The 15,915-nt window shown below is 32.3% G+C and overlaps 1 protein-coding gene across 4 annotated transcripts in view; it reads right to left on the bottom strand.

Annotated features, from left to right (window-relative positions):
* The window catches only part of shf (WNT inhibitory factor 1), an 81,343-nt gene that overhangs the window by 27,533 nt on the left and 37,895 nt on the right, over positions 1-15,915 (bottom strand). For 3 of the 4 annotated variants that reach the window (XM_090369733.1, XM_090369735.1, XM_090369736.1), the window contains 3 exons: positions 12,755-12,860; positions 7,031-7,174; positions 5,556-5,660 (listed from right to left, as the gene is read on the bottom strand). In XM_090369733.1, coding sequence (XP_090225859.1) covers positions 5,556-5,660; positions 7,031-7,174; positions 12,755-12,860 — 355 coding nt within the window. The remainder of the gene's footprint in view (positions 1-5,555; positions 5,661-7,030; positions 7,175-12,754; positions 12,861-15,915) is intronic. The other variant, XM_090369734.1, reaches the window with a different exon arrangement.

Here is a 15,915-nt window from a genome sequence, read left to right as displayed (position 1 = left end):
GCAATACCTCAAATTTATCAAATTTATTTACCAAACTCCTAGCATTAGCGTACACGCAGGTATACTTGCACCTGTTTCTATTCTTAGCTACCCTAACACAACCCATGTGTTTACTTGTACCGCAATGACTACCAGCAGTCTCTGAAATATCCTGCATCTTGTTTTCCAGGCTTCTGCTCATTTCAATAGAAGCAGTGCAAGAATCACTTCCACCTCTGCCAGTGGCTACTGTTAATCTATTAGTCCTTGTATCCCCCCCAACTAGCAGTTTTCCGACCCACCTAACACTGCCTCGACAGTATCAGCAAAAATTCTTGCACCCTTTCTATTTAAGTGTATCCCATCCCTGTAGAAGCAATCTCTCCTGTTAACAAGTACAGTCCAGGCTGAAAAAAATTCTACCCCTTGAGCCTTGCACAATCCCTCCAGGGCCGAATTGATCGACAAGGCTCTCATCATATACTCCCTCCTATCGTGTCTGGGCAGAATTGCAGACACTTTCAAGTTCAACCCTAATTCACAGCTTTTTTTCAACAGTGACCTGTACTTGCTAAGTAATTCCGCCGGTCTCCTATTCTTAATATCATTAGTGCCAACGTGTACAACTATATCACCTTTTGTGCCCTTAAAAGATGATATCCGCTCTACAACGTCATCAACTTTTGCCCCTGGCAGACATACCCTGGTCCTATTCCACCTATCCTTTTTACAAAGCATGTTCCCCGTTTCCCTGACAATAGAGTCACCAACAACTACTAGTTCCTGTGGGACCAGCGCATTCTGCCTAGGGGGCTGCCTCTGTGTTGCCTGATGACCAAGTGCAAGCTCTGGCGTTGATGTGGGCAGCTGAGAGCTTGATGGGCCCCTCAATTTATTTCCTTCGAGGGCATCCACCCTGTCCTTCAAGCTCTCATAAAGGCCCATAACAACGCTGAGTTGTCGCCTGATTTCCTTGCACTCCTTACATCGTGCACACACAAAGACATCCCCCTTGGCAGTATCATGTCCCGTACCCGACTGCTCCGCAAACATCAAGCAAACAGTGCATTTTAAAAGACTGTGATTCAGAGGGCAACTGCCCCCCTCAGTTCTCCCCTGAACCACAGCACTCCCATTAGCTTGAGCCTTTTGCTTTGCTGCTCTGGCCAGAGTCATGATTCCGATTTAATTCAATAAAATTCAAAACAAAAATTAAATCCTTAAGTTATATCCCAAAACAGTTATGTTATATATATATTTTTTCGGTATCTAGTGTTTTCTACGAGTTCCCTTTATACAACTTCCGTATCACATGTACCACTATAGTTATGTATTAATTATTTGTTACGATTATTCCCTGCATCCAGTTCCTTTGTGACCACATCATAATATCCAATGAAATTGGTCAGACAAAACTTTCCCTTAACAAAACCATGCTGTGTCCGAGCTATAACTGAAGTCTTGTCTAGATGATTATTTATTTTTTTATTATTATTAGCTATATGGTGCAAGGAAGCCTGAGGTTTATGCTACACCAGCCAAAAAAAAAATTCCCAAGTTACCCTAAGAGTGAGAGAGACAAAAGTAGAAGGGAATCACCAAGAAAGAGAAGAATGATGATATCCAGCTCAGGACCCTGGGTGTGCCAAGCTCATACTCACCAGATGTGAGCCCCTGGGGTTGCAGTGCTTCTTTAACCAGTGCCTCCGTTAATTTTCCTGGAACAGGAGTTAAACTCACAGGTCTATAATTACTTGTGTTGATCCTCCTTTGTGAATTGGGGTCACATTTGCACATCTCCAGTCTATGGGTACCTCCCCTGAGTCCAAATAAGCTCTCATAATTATGGCTAAGGGTTTGCTTACTTCCTTTGCTGCCTCCTTTAATATAACTGGATAGATCCCATCCACCCTGGGTGCCTTTTTTATGTTTATCCTCGACAATTTCTCCACCACTTTCCTCTCAGTTATTACAAAATCATCTAGCTCACTGCCAGAGTTTACTTTACCTCTGGCATTCCCCTCGCTGAATAACTCCTCATGTGTGAATGTCGATGCAAAATATTCATTTAGTTTGTTAGCAACCTGAGCAGGATCATCAACAGTTGAACCATCGATATCAAGTGGACCAATCTGATTCATCCCCTTCCTTCTAGAGTTTACATAAGTAAAGAACACTTTGCTATTTTTCTTTGCATCATTTGCCAAAGATTTCTCGTAATCTGCCTTCGCCTGCCTAACCAACCTCTTTCGTAACTTGGTTACAGATCAACTTATATCCATCATAGGCTTCTGTGTCACATGTTAATTTATATGTATCCCATGCATTTTTCTTCTCTGCCATATGTCTCATTAGTTCATCTGACATCCATTTAGGCCTAAACCTTGAACAATATTTCTTAGTTGGTATGTAAAGCCTAGTAGCTTCCAAGATAAATTATTTGAATGCTTCCCATTTTGAATTTGCTGTTGGTAACATCATCAGTTGGTCCCACTGTATAGAATTTAAATAGTGTCTCAGACCATCGTAGTCGCCTTTACGAAAGCAAAAACCCTTCCCTTTACCCCTGATGGTAGTTACCTCTTTGAGTAAATCCCACTTCAGCACACTGTGATCACTGCCACCTAGTGGTTCCTTTATCTGCAGATTCTTAATGCACGGAGAGTCATCTTGATCTGATAATCAGATCAAGAGTATTACTCCCTCTAGTTGCCTTCCGAACATGCTGATGTAGAAAACAATCATCCAATAAATCCACAAAAGCCTTGCTAGTGTGTGAGTGACCAACCCACAAATTCCAGTCAATATCTGGGAAATTAAAATCCCCCATTATAAGACTCTCTGATTTACTGGCCCACTCTATTTCCCTGTACAGTTTCTTATTATACTCATCAGAGTCATTAGGCCTATAGCACACTCCTGGTCTCAATTTTGATCTCCCAATGCTTATGTCACACCAAACTGACTCGACACTGCACTGTCCAGCGATGTCAACTGGCTTCACTTCCTTGGATTTTATGTGTTTCTTAACTAATAGCATAACCCCTCCTCCCTTCTTATCCTTTCTGTACACATTGTACTCCTCAAATTCCAGTTCTGCATTCTTTATATCTTTGTGACACCACGTCTCTGATATCCCAACAATATCTGTATTTGATGTTTTGAGCAATAATTCAAATTCATTAAATTTATTTACCAAACTCCTTGCATTAGTGTACACACAAGTATATATGCTCCTGTTCCTATTCTTAGCTACCCTAACACCACGATGCGTTTACTTGTATCGCAATGACTCCCAGCAGTTTCTGCTAGTACCCTGCATCTTGTTTTCCAGGCTGCTGCTCATTCCAACAGAAGCAGTGCAAGAATCACTTTCACCTCTGCAAATGGCTACTGTTAATCTATTAGTCCTTGTATCCCCCCAAGCTAGCAGTTTTCTGACCCACCTAACACTGCCTCGATAGCATCAGCAAATATTTTTGCACCCTTTCTATTTAAGTGTACCCCATCCCTGTAGAAGAAGTCTCTATACCATTATTGTGGTGCATATAATATCCTGATTCAGAATGTCAGTTAGTCATTTGTGCAAATGCATCAATTACTTAATTTCATATTTAAAAATTAACTCATTAAATTCTGGTTAACATAAACTCAATTCCTTGCTGGGACTTTTTGAGTGATATATGATTTATTTTTGTAGATGCAAATTTCAAAGCCAATGTTGTGAAGAAACATATATATTCAAGAACAATTTTTATTATATAAAACAGATTAGTTTTTTTCACTTTTATATGATTTACATTTTAATATAGCATAAAGCCGGAAGAGGAAGCTTGTCTTGTTTGTGCTTAAACCTGTGACTGCCTACAGAAGTAATTCAACTGCTTGAGCAATCTCACAAATTTTAGAACTATAGATAGGAACACTGGTGCAAAAAGCATTAAAATTATGGGAAACAAGGACATGGGTCTTCTTCTGCTATTGGATTTTAAAGTTGAACAGGATGCCATTTCTACAGTTCTAACATGATAGAACATTGCTGCATAACATCACTGTGATGCAGGGAAGTCTCGTGCTGTTGCAATAATAAGTGATGGTCAGTACCTGGATTTGAATAAGTTTCCATGGATCACCACAGCTTCTGAGAGAATTTTTCAGAAGGGAAGAAATTTTTGTAAAAGCTATGATTTCTTTTTATAGAAATATATGTAATGTTTTAAAATGTTATAACTATTAGTTTAAAGTTTTATAATTCTACTAATTTGTGGTATTTTTCCAATAAAAATTTTAATTTTGCGTAATAACTAGCTATTTGTAAAATAATAAGAGGAGTTTACCTCAATATAGTACGTAGAACACTTCCGTATGATACTCTCCGGAAATTAAAACAAAAAATCGACAGCTTACATTAGAGTAAAATAAAAATAATTAAAAACCAATTTAACACAATTCAAATCAATTTAAAACAATTAAAAATCAATTTAACACAATTAAAAAGAATCTAACGAAAATATTCAAAACGATTTTTTGTTAGATTCTTTTTAATTGCGTTAAATTGATTTTTAATTGTTTTAAATTTATTTGAATTGTGTTAAATTGGTTTTTAATTATTTATATTTTACTCTAATGTAAGCTGTTGATTTTTTCGTTTTAATTTCTGGAGAGTATCATATGGAAGTGTTCTACGTACTATATTGAGGTAAACTCCTCTTATTATATTACAAATTTTAATATCAACGTAGAACGTATTGAGTATTACAGCTCTGATTCATACTATCTAAATAACTAGCTATGTATGAAGAATAAGTAATGTACATAGTAAAGTAAGGTTAGATGATGTTGATGAATATAGTTTCTTAACATTATGGCTCACCTTATTTAAGTTAGCATTCTATTTGAGAACAGCATTATTGTTTTGTGATAGTGAAGTGAAACTCTCTCTGCCAAAAAAAAAAAAAAAAAAAATGAATCCATGCTTAGGTAAATAACCTCTGTAACATTTTCAGAACAGCTAAAAAAAAAGCCATAAATATTTATCTATGAAAGTAAGCACAAGATTCCAAGGAGTTGAACATTGTTATGGACGCTTTTAAGATTTTTTGAACCCTTATGTTGTGGCAATTCACCTCTGTCTTTTTTTTTTTTTTTAAAGCAAAAGTAGCCTCATCACTAAACACAAACCCTTTGACAGAAGATTTTTAGATCAAACAAGACAATACAGAAAGTTGAAACAAAGCATAGAATCATTTTGTGTCAGGTGTAATATCATCTACAACAACTACATCCTAGCATAGATTTGTCTGAAAGTATTTCCACAAAACTTTCCATACTGTTAGGCTAATTCCTAACAAGCTATCAATTATTTCATCAATGGAGTTTGGCTTATATTATTCACTTGAAAAGCAGAACCTTTTGTGAATTTGACAAAAAAAAAAAAAAAACTTAAAGTGTTATCCTCAGCATTGCTCACAAAAGAACTACTCTCGGCATTAAATAATGCAATCATCTCTATAAAGTTAACTTGATGTTTTATTTGAAAGTGAATCATCTTAAACTAAATTAAAAGAAATCTTTACCTGTTTTACAATATTTTCCCATATATCCCTTGGGACATTCACAAATTCTGTGTTGATTACATCTTCCTCCATTAGCACATTTCTTATCACATTCTGGATCTGGACCTATATTAGAGAATATTATGTATTTAGTTTTATAATAACCCTAAAATGCCATCTAAGTTAAGTTTTACTGTGCACTTTTAATGAATAACTAGCCAAAACCTGTGAAACTTTCATGGTGGGATCATTTCACTCAATTATAATCTTTATATCCAACAGTATTTTGCCATACTTTATAATTTTATTAGGAAAAAAAAATACAAATACCACCATGATGATCAAACCAAACTCAACAGATGAACAGCAGATCTCCACTTTAGTACCATGCCTCACAAAAAAAAAAAAAAAAAAAGCTAACATCTATTACAGTCATATAGTTTTGCTATTCTTTTGCACTATTGCCATACTTTTTTTTTTTTTTTTTTTTCAGCTATAAAATTTAAAAATTTTTGCAAATATCTACAAAGATCTACATGTAACAAATTAGCTTATTTTCACTGCTGGCTTTCAGCCCACGATTAAGAACCAGGATATTGAGTCAATCTGAATTGGAAATGGCTGAAACATTTTTGAACTTTCTTTTTACTATGACTGAATTAATCAGTTCCCAGCAAAGGTTGCTTAACAAAAATATCTGGCTTTTCTTCTTTAAAATTAGAAGAAAAATTCTAAAAGTAGGGTGGCTTTCCTTCCAAGTGGATTAAAATCTAAATCTGCATATTTGCATTTAAGAAGCAGTTAACATATTAAATTGTTGGGGGATATTTTATTTATTTATTTTTTTATTGTGAACTTGTTATATTTTTGTAGTAAGTTCATATAATAAAAAGTATTAGGAGTACTGTATTAAAATGGCAAAATGATATTAGGATGAAAGCTTATACAGAATCAATGTGAAAAATATATATATAAATACAATCCATGCATTCCTATCACTTACTTTAATCTGTTTCATCTAGGTTTCTATCCAAATTTGGTTTGTTCCAATACTTGATTACTAAAAGAAGACAGGCTTATCCAATCTGTCCACGTATCCTTCCATAATTTAAATAAATATCCTTTAGTTTGTACCATATGGGAAAGAGAAAAGATATCTCCCCTATTTAATTTACTCGACTATTTTGATCTTAAATAACTGGGGGACTTGTGCATAATTTTGAAAAGAGTACTAAATGAATTTTTGTAAGTGATAGCTTATTTAATTTATATGTAATTTCATTTCATAATTTCAATATGTAAGGACACTGTCTGAAGTTCATTTTAATGTCTTCTTAATATATATCTTGGCTCAGTAATATAAATTATTTTAAATATTTCATAAAAATAAATATCATAAGAAATATATTAAAAATATATAATAAGTAAAACTATTTCAAATATGTACATTTCTGGATGCATTATCTTTAAGCGTACCACCACCAATAACTACTCACCATGATTAGCACACTGTTTCTGGAGACGAAGACGAAGAGGAGTCCCTGGCAAGAACTTGCCTTTGTCATTTTGTATTCTCAGGCCAATACCAAATGATGCTATACCACTTTGATTTCCAAGACAAGGAAGGAAAACTTGAAATACTGCAATATAGATTAAATACAAATATATTTTAACATCATAAATGCTATATTATAAAAAATACCAAAACAAATGAGTATCACAAAAATCTTGTATAATCTAATTAATTATATATTAATAAAGATCTGTATAATGTAAAAAAAAAAAAAAAAAAATTATACTTCACTTTCAGCTATTTATATTGGATTCATTACACCCAGCAGCACATTTTATATAAGATCAAGAGGAAGAAAAATTTTTAAATATAGATTCATAATGTACACACAGAATATATATCAGAGTGATTCAAATTAAAATGAGATTTTGGTTACCTAATACCTAATCATGGCATGTATAAATTACATGCCACGATGGGCGTAAATTTAGAGACTGGTACTAATGCTTCTACTAAACAATAGGATGTGTAGGCTGTTCTGTATATACAGATTCAGCTGCAGAGATAATATGCTATTCACATTAACAGACTCATCTGAGTTAGCACAAAACAGTGTTAACTCCAATGCCTCCATGGCAGTTCTGACAGTTTAGGGAAATTCAAAGATCAGCTGAATAGTTATTTACAAGAGGAAAACACATATGTGACTTGTTTTTCTTATTTTATATATTTTATTATTTTTTTTATTTATTTTTTACTATTATTTTTATATTTATTATTATTTTATATCTTTTTTACTATTTATTTTTTTTTGCAGCTGTGCCTTCCTTGCACAATATGGATAATATTAATATTATTCAGTTTCTTAAAGTGAAAGCAATCTTCTCCAGTAGAAATTCACTGGTATATGAAAATGATTTTCATCAACTATTGTATGTCATACCTGGGAGTGTATGAATGAGAAAATCATTACTTTTGAGGGAAGTAAAAACATTGATCATTACCACAGCCAAAGAAATTCAAGACTTTCAAAAGAACTGGTAAGGTTAAGCTCATGCTGTTCATTAACTCAAAAGGGACTGCTGCTGCTGTGCCATTTTAAGCATAGAGGTGAAAGTCAACTCACAAAATTACACACAGATCCTTAAAGTTGATCTGCAATGTGCCATTAAAACCAAGGAGGCCCAGATGTTTGACTGCTAGTATCATTTCATTACACGACAATGCCCAGCCATATATGGCCCAATGCACTAAGGAACCCATCCAGAAACTACACTGTGAAATGACTGAGCATCTTCTGTATGGTCTGAGCTTCTTCTTGCCTTATGATTTTCATGTTTTAGAAGATTGAAAAATGATCTAGAAAGTCATCAGTTCCATAAGGAAGATGAAATGAAGCTATGTACATCATTACAAATATATAAACTTTTATTCACATGGAAATGTGAAGGTGTTCTGACAATTTTTAAGATTTAAAAGACCATAGCCTGGGTGTTCTGACCTAGACGACAAAAATTCTAAATTTTCAACTTGCAAATCTTTGATGATATTATTCAAGTTTGCCCTTAGTTTATTATACTCATGAATAGCTTGCAATCAGGGAGAATCACCTATACCAGCAAATGTGCAGAGACAAAGTTTTATCATTAATCTGTTAACTGAGGATCGAGAAATTTTGATGGATGCATCATTTTTTCAACAAAACAGTATCTGAATATTTCCAAAATCACTTCTCAGAAAGGATTGGGTATAGTTGGTTGTAGCCACCATATTTGCTGCACTTTAATACCCTCTCATAGTCCTTTAGTAAAAAACTATTTTCTAAAGGACTATGAGTGGATAGCAAAAAGTTTGTAGCCTCATATAGAAATAATAATAAAATTATGAAAATAGCCTTGCTTCTTTATTTGATCCTTTACATAAACAAATGCAAAAATATGGATTCATAAATTGATTGCATTTTGCTTGAGAACCTGTTGAACTTAGTATGTGTTCTTTTTTAGGCATGTTAGCATATATGCATAAGTGCCTATTGTCATCTGTGCATCCATCTTCACATTAAAAACTTGACTCCAAGTGAACGGATTTCAAGAAATTTTATATTTGGTTCATATAGAAAGATTCGTTGAGTCATTCCAAATTTTGTTAAAATCGGACAAACAGAAATCCAGTAATTATTATTTCTTTTTTCCATACAATTTGTATTGAAAAAAGAAATTCAGATTAAGGTAAAGAAAGCCAACACGAGAAACGTCGGATAACTTATGTGGAAAAGTAGTTTCCCCATACGGCACTCTAGCACTGCTTGCTCGGTAAACAGACAGTAGGTGTTATCGGTCTGGAGCAGAAGTCAAGAATGATATACTGATTGACAGGTAGGCGTGGCAAATGATGTGCTGATTGGTGTGTGAAGACAACACATGATAACATCGGTTTAGTCACAGAGTAGTAACATATATTACTTCTCTGTGGGTTTAGTATCACTTTAGTAGCACTCAGAAGCACTAATGGTCACTTGCCTCAATAGTAACTTGCCCTAATGAATGCTTTCCATAATGGTGAAAAAAGGTCAGGTTACCTCCACTTTAATCCCATGGGAGCTTGAACCCCTCCTGAAATGAAAGGGCTAACCTAACCTTTTTTCTTTAGAATCATGGGTGGACTAGTGCATAAATTGTTTATTAACAAAATATTAATTTTTTATTACTTTACTTTTATTTTTAAAGACACTCGTGTGGATACACACGTACCATAATGTCAATCAACACTATATATGTAAAGAATCTTTCTTTCTTTTCTTATTATTTTATAACCTAACGTTTAAGGTTAGGTCATGAAATAAAGGAAACCTCTTCTATTATTTCTTACCATTAAAGGTCAGGCTATGAAATATAACGAAAAATAAAGAAACCTTTTCCTTTTTTCATAACAAACCTAAATCAACAATATAGTAAAAACACTCATGAACTCCAAAAATTTGCTTTTAATAATAATAAAAAAACATAATGAAGAACAAAAAAAATGAATGGAACAAAACTTTTATTAATTTATTTTTCATCAAAAAATCAACCAACGTTTTATTTTCCTTACAAATTTCTTCCATCTTTAAAAGATTCATTGCTACTATTACCTGCTACTATTGCTACTATTTACTATTCATTGCTACTATTGCTACTATTACTGTCGTGCCCACCACCAATCATTTCATCGTTTTCCACACCTATCTGTCAATCAATATATCCTTCTCGATTTCGGCTCCAGACCGATAATACCTACTGTCTGTTTACAAAGTGAGCAGCACTAGAGTCTGGTGTCGGGAAACTAATTTTTCGCATAAGTTATCCAACGTTTCTCGTCGTTCTCGTGTTGGCTTTCTTTACCTTAGCCGAAATTCATAGACTTAATGTAGTTTAAATACAATATTGTTAACCTTAGACAGTCCATGCATTTTTATATAAGATTCATAAACATAATGTTGCTTGTGAAGAGAAACATATAAAAAGAAAAGACACTTAAAAAAAAAAGTAATAAATATTATACAATTGTAATAAAACTGAATGGCTAAGTTTAGAGAAAATTAAAACTATAAAGCTTTATTAAGTTTTCTATAATGTTATAATCTTAGTAATTAATTGATATAAAGATAACTGTAGTTACTTTGCACATTAGTTAATCGCATAAAAAGAAAAAAATTTATTAATTTTAATAAAAAAATAGAATATGCCTGAAATATAATACACTGTGTACATTACTTAACTCGTAATGAAAGTATGTTATCAGATATTTAAACATTACTTAATAAGAAAAAGTTCAATCACTATCATGTTTTCAGCCTATGTTTCATTGGTTCCTGGAAAATTTATAAGATCAATCACAAACTCCCCTGCACTCTACCCCAACTACAGAAATCTATTCGTATAAATGAAAGTATATTTCATATATTCCTCTACAACATGTAGTCTAGAATGTTTATTTTATGTATGACTCTAGAAATTTATTCATATAAATGAAAGTATATTTTGTGTATTACTCTAGAATGAAAGGTGAAATTGAGGTCTAATTTTCAATCTATGTTCTATTGGTCCTTTGGAAAATTTCAGGACAAGTTACAATTTCGCCTACAGAATATTACTATAATTTTGGAACAGGAGCTCTGATACATTTCAAAATTTTAATGTTTACTTAAAATATTTTAGGAATCTTTGTAACAAATTTTCATGTCAATGGGTTGACTTATATTGTTATAAAACATGAATTATTATTATTTGCTAATGCATTTGAAATGTAATGCACTGCTCACATTAACTAGCTGGGAAGCTTTAACGCCAAAAGAAATCTGTGATGATATGGTAATTATTTTGGTACATCTCCATCATATACCATGGTGAAAATATGGACAGCAGCATTTCATTTGGGGGGGGAGAGGAAGCATGAGGGAGAGAGCACTGAAAATTATCCTTTCAGTGGATGGTGAACAGTGCCTTGTGAATCCCAAAAGATGCAGCTGCTTGGATGGCCAAAAACTCAAAACAAATAAAAAGGTTATATCAGTTGTGAAAGCATTTTTTTAGGCCTTGACAAATCATTGCATGACAGTGAGATAGACCCATTGCAGCACCACTGGAATATGTGTGTATGTGCAGCTCCAATTAAGAGACTATTGAAAAATAACACACGACTACTGGTGCAAGTCCACTGCCTCACATTGAGTTGACACACTTTTCAATACCCCATTAAGTGCATAAGCCTTGACAGAGAAAGGAGCCCTAAAGCTTGTCTTAAATGGCCTAACATAACTGTGACAATTAAGGGAGCCCTTAAAACCAACTGTGCATCTGGGCCCCTAGATACCACTGCTGAGTCCTGATCCCATATATCTACTTCAGTAATCCACATACCATTTATGAGTTAAAAATAGAAACTGAAGATATCAAAGAAATTAATAATGGCATAAATATCAAGGGCAAAGTTTTCCAACAGTGGTAAATTTTGCTCTTCATCTAGTAGACAAAGTATTTCAAATAATAATAAAAAAGACAAAATTATGATTTGCTTGGTTAAACACAGTTCTGTACACCAGTCAAACAGATTTAATTGTTTTCATGAAAACTCGTTCAAATAGAGTGACTTGTTCGATTCTCTATTTGCACTGTTTTCCAGAAGCTTAACTACAACATAGCAAATAGAGAATTCAACAATTGAGTGCAGGACCACTGCACTAGCAGAGGTCCCGCACTCTTACATATATATTCTTTACATATTTTATTTATATTAATATATTTATTTATAAATTTTTAAATATTATTTATTTATAGATTTTTAAATATTTTTTATTTATATCTGCATTTTTTTAATTCTGACAAAATTTAATATTAAAAATTTTTGAATTATAACAGACTCCATAAACAATTTACACCTGCCTTTCATAATTTTCCCAGCTGATTCTGTTTTTGTCATCAATTAATAGATAATACTTTATGCAATAATATTTTGTATATATTTATATTTTTAATTCAGCAATTATGCATTAAAATATGTAAATTTCAGCATGATAACTATTTTCATCTTCATTACTGGAATACTACATCAATCACAACATCCTGGCACATTATTGAAGAGAAACAAAGTTTCAGTTAGAATCATTTACTACAACTTTATCAAGTAATGTTTCTTCATTCTATTGACTATGTACATACAATTAACTTACCACGTGGTTTCTTTGGCACTTTTCCCTTGGTTTCTATAGTAATAACAGGATTATTTAATATGTCTTCATTGAAAGATTTGAGCTGATCGAAATCATAGAAATACTGCTATAAAAAATAAGATCCATATCTGTACCGTGTCACTAGGAATAGATATACATATACAAACAAGAAAAAAAATTAACCAAAAAAATTTTTAATGAATTATCAATTCAAAACAAAAATTTAATCGTAATAAATTTGAAAGCTTAAACAAATGTATAATTATTTATGGGCCCTGGTTCAACGTAACGTTTTTATAACTTTCTCATCCTTTTCTTTTCCTTTTGAGCCCCTCTAAGCAAAAGAACTTCTGTCTTCCCCTCTTCCCGGCACACCAGTGTGCTAATCCTAATGCAGGAATAGCTAATCTTTTCCTGCAGTGCACCACATATTATGTGGAAATGTATGACATGTCAACTAGGAATGGATCCAAATGTTACTAGAATCAAAGATGCCCCTCCCCCCACTGATACATGCCTAGAAATCGATAATTTTTTTAACTATGTAGAGCAATTTTATGCTAAGCACTTGTAATTAAAAAAACAAAAAAAAAACATTAAAGGAATTTTATGTTTATAAAATAAATTTAGTATAGATTAATCTGTACTAAATTTATTAATACTTATAATTATTAAATAATTATTTAGTATAGATTTTATTAAATCTATTAAATAAAGTTTTTTAATATTTTGTCTCAGGTTTTAAATTTGATTGGATTTTTTTGGTTTTGTTTATTTCCAATGCAACAGTTTTAATTTATAAAGTTAAAAAAGCAGTGCTTTTTTTTTGTAAAATATAAACTTCCAGAAAGGTTCTCCTACTGAAAATTTTTAGAAAATCATGATGCCAAATGAGTCAAATTTTCAAATTTGGGTGTTTTCACAAAGTCTTAAATAGTTTGTTTTAAATATTTTTTTGCCTGAGGTCTCAAGAAAACCTCAGACAAAATAAAATTATTTTATCATTTTGGTCACTTATTACTTTCATTGCATGCCATGTACTCTCATTTCTTTGTTGCAATGTGTTTAATAAAGTCGCTTTTTCCTTTATTTGATTCTTCAATAATATTGCACCTACAAATAAACAGCACGCATTCTCATTCCCCAATGATGCTTTTAAATAATGGCACAATATGTGCTAATCTTATATTTAAAATTACAAAAGTATAGCAAATTGGATGAAACTAATTTAATAGGTATTATTTATTTATTTTTCAAAATGTTTTTTATAAAAATTTTCACAGTAAAAACACGTTATCATGTTTCTTATTGCGATTTCTTTTTTCATTGTTTGTGTCTATGGCTACATGGTGGCTCTGAATAAGCCATGATTTTATTAAGTATTTTAATTATTAATTAAGTGTTGTGATTGGTGAGTGCTTCAATAGATAAATCACAAAGTCAAGCTGTGCATCTAGCTTAACTCTCTGCTGATGCACGATGTGCCAATGGCATTAATAATAATAAATAATTTTTATTTAAAATCTTTTTTAACTTCTGGAATGCTGTTCCAGAATGGGCCGAAACAGTGTTCCAGAAGTTAAAAAGAAATAAAAATAAAAAAATCATATTTAAAACAGCAGAAAAAATCATATTTAAACAACAAAAAATAAAAAGGCTGGTTATAAGGTCCTTTACCATTTTACGTATTTGATATATAGATTAAAATTGAATTATTAAAAGTAGGTATATTTATTTCTTGCCTAACTCTAATAGAAATGAAATGATTAGTTTTATTCATGGGAGGGGTCGCTACAGTTGTCATCTTGCTGGATTTAACTTGGAGTCTATGGGTTAAACCATGCCATGTTTGGGTTCCAGTAAGTAAACTTAAAAACTAAATCATGCAAGTAATAAGATTTCTGACATTGGTGTCTCCATAAAATTATATTTTTATTTTTATGCAATTATTTTCTGGCTCCTGTTCTAAACTGTGGCGTTGATTACAGATTAGATAGGATGTGATCTGTGGGAATTGATAAAATCCAGGGCTGGAATTACATATAAGCTAAACAAGCTACAGCTTAGGGCCTCACATTACATGGGACCTCATTCCATATTAAAAAATCCTTTTTTTTTTTAATATTGTCACAGGTGAACAGTAAGAGAGAGAGAGAGAGAGAGAGAGAGAAGGACCTCATACATGTTATAGCTTAGGGCCATAACAAGTTTAATTCCGGCCCTGATAAAATCTTAAAGTGGAAATTATAAATCTATACAAATAAATAGTTATAACAAGAGCCTTTTAGTCATTGTTTCATAATAAATAACACAAATCAATTTTTTAGTTAGAAAGTAATCTTAAAATATATACATTTTTATGTAAAAAAACTTTCAGGATTTCTTTCACTACAATTCCACCTCAATCATGGGCAGGTCAGAGATTTTTAAAAGGTGGCAACTCTAAGGGTTGCACAAATTCATTTATCATTGGGGATCATGGTATTGCCAAGTTTGAGAACCTCTAATACATGTTTGTCCTTACAGAATTGATATCATGAGAAGCTGACTAACACCACTGCTTATTTGCACTAAATTAAGAGTAAAAGGTGTTAAATATAAAAAAAAGATATGAAAAGTAGGTTCCTGCCATGTTAACACTGGGTCAATTTCTGGTAAAAGAACAATTTAAACTTTGCATTTTGCTTCATTTTTAATTTTTCAAATTGTTTGTATAATTTTTTTTTTGCATCATGACATGTCACTAGCAAGAGCATGTGGATGCTACACATTGGCCACTCCTGTTCTACTGCTTACATGATGTTATTATGCAGTTTTCTTGCTATGCAAAAAGCCAGTTTTGTTTCTGTAAGTTAGACTGATTTGCCTTCTTTTTTTTTTTTTGGTCTCCATTACCTACTTGCTTACAATAATTTTGCTTGTAACTGTTAATTTTTGTCTTATTTTTGCACTTATTTTTCAGAAATACATTTTGTTTTGGTTAATAAGCGTATACTCAAAATATATTTAACATTCTGCTGAAGTATATAAATTTTTATTTCACCCATGAAATGTAAGTTGTTTGTCAGCATTGATTTCTTTATTTCTCTAGAATAAAAAAAAAAAAAAAAAAAAATTTTGGGTGCAGTATATGAACTTTACTTAATTTTTTTTTTTTTTTT

The sequence above is a fragment of the Mastigoproctus giganteus genome, chromosome 3 (genome assembly GCF_048544385.1).
Source record: "Mastigoproctus giganteus isolate SK-2022 chromosome 3, ASM4854438v1, whole genome shotgun sequence".
NCBI classification, from domain to species: domain Eukaryota; kingdom Metazoa; phylum Arthropoda; class Arachnida; order Uropygi; family Thelyphonidae; genus Mastigoproctus; species Mastigoproctus giganteus.
Note: the sequence above shows the minus strand (reverse complement) of the source record. Positions and strands in the feature narration are given on the sequence as shown.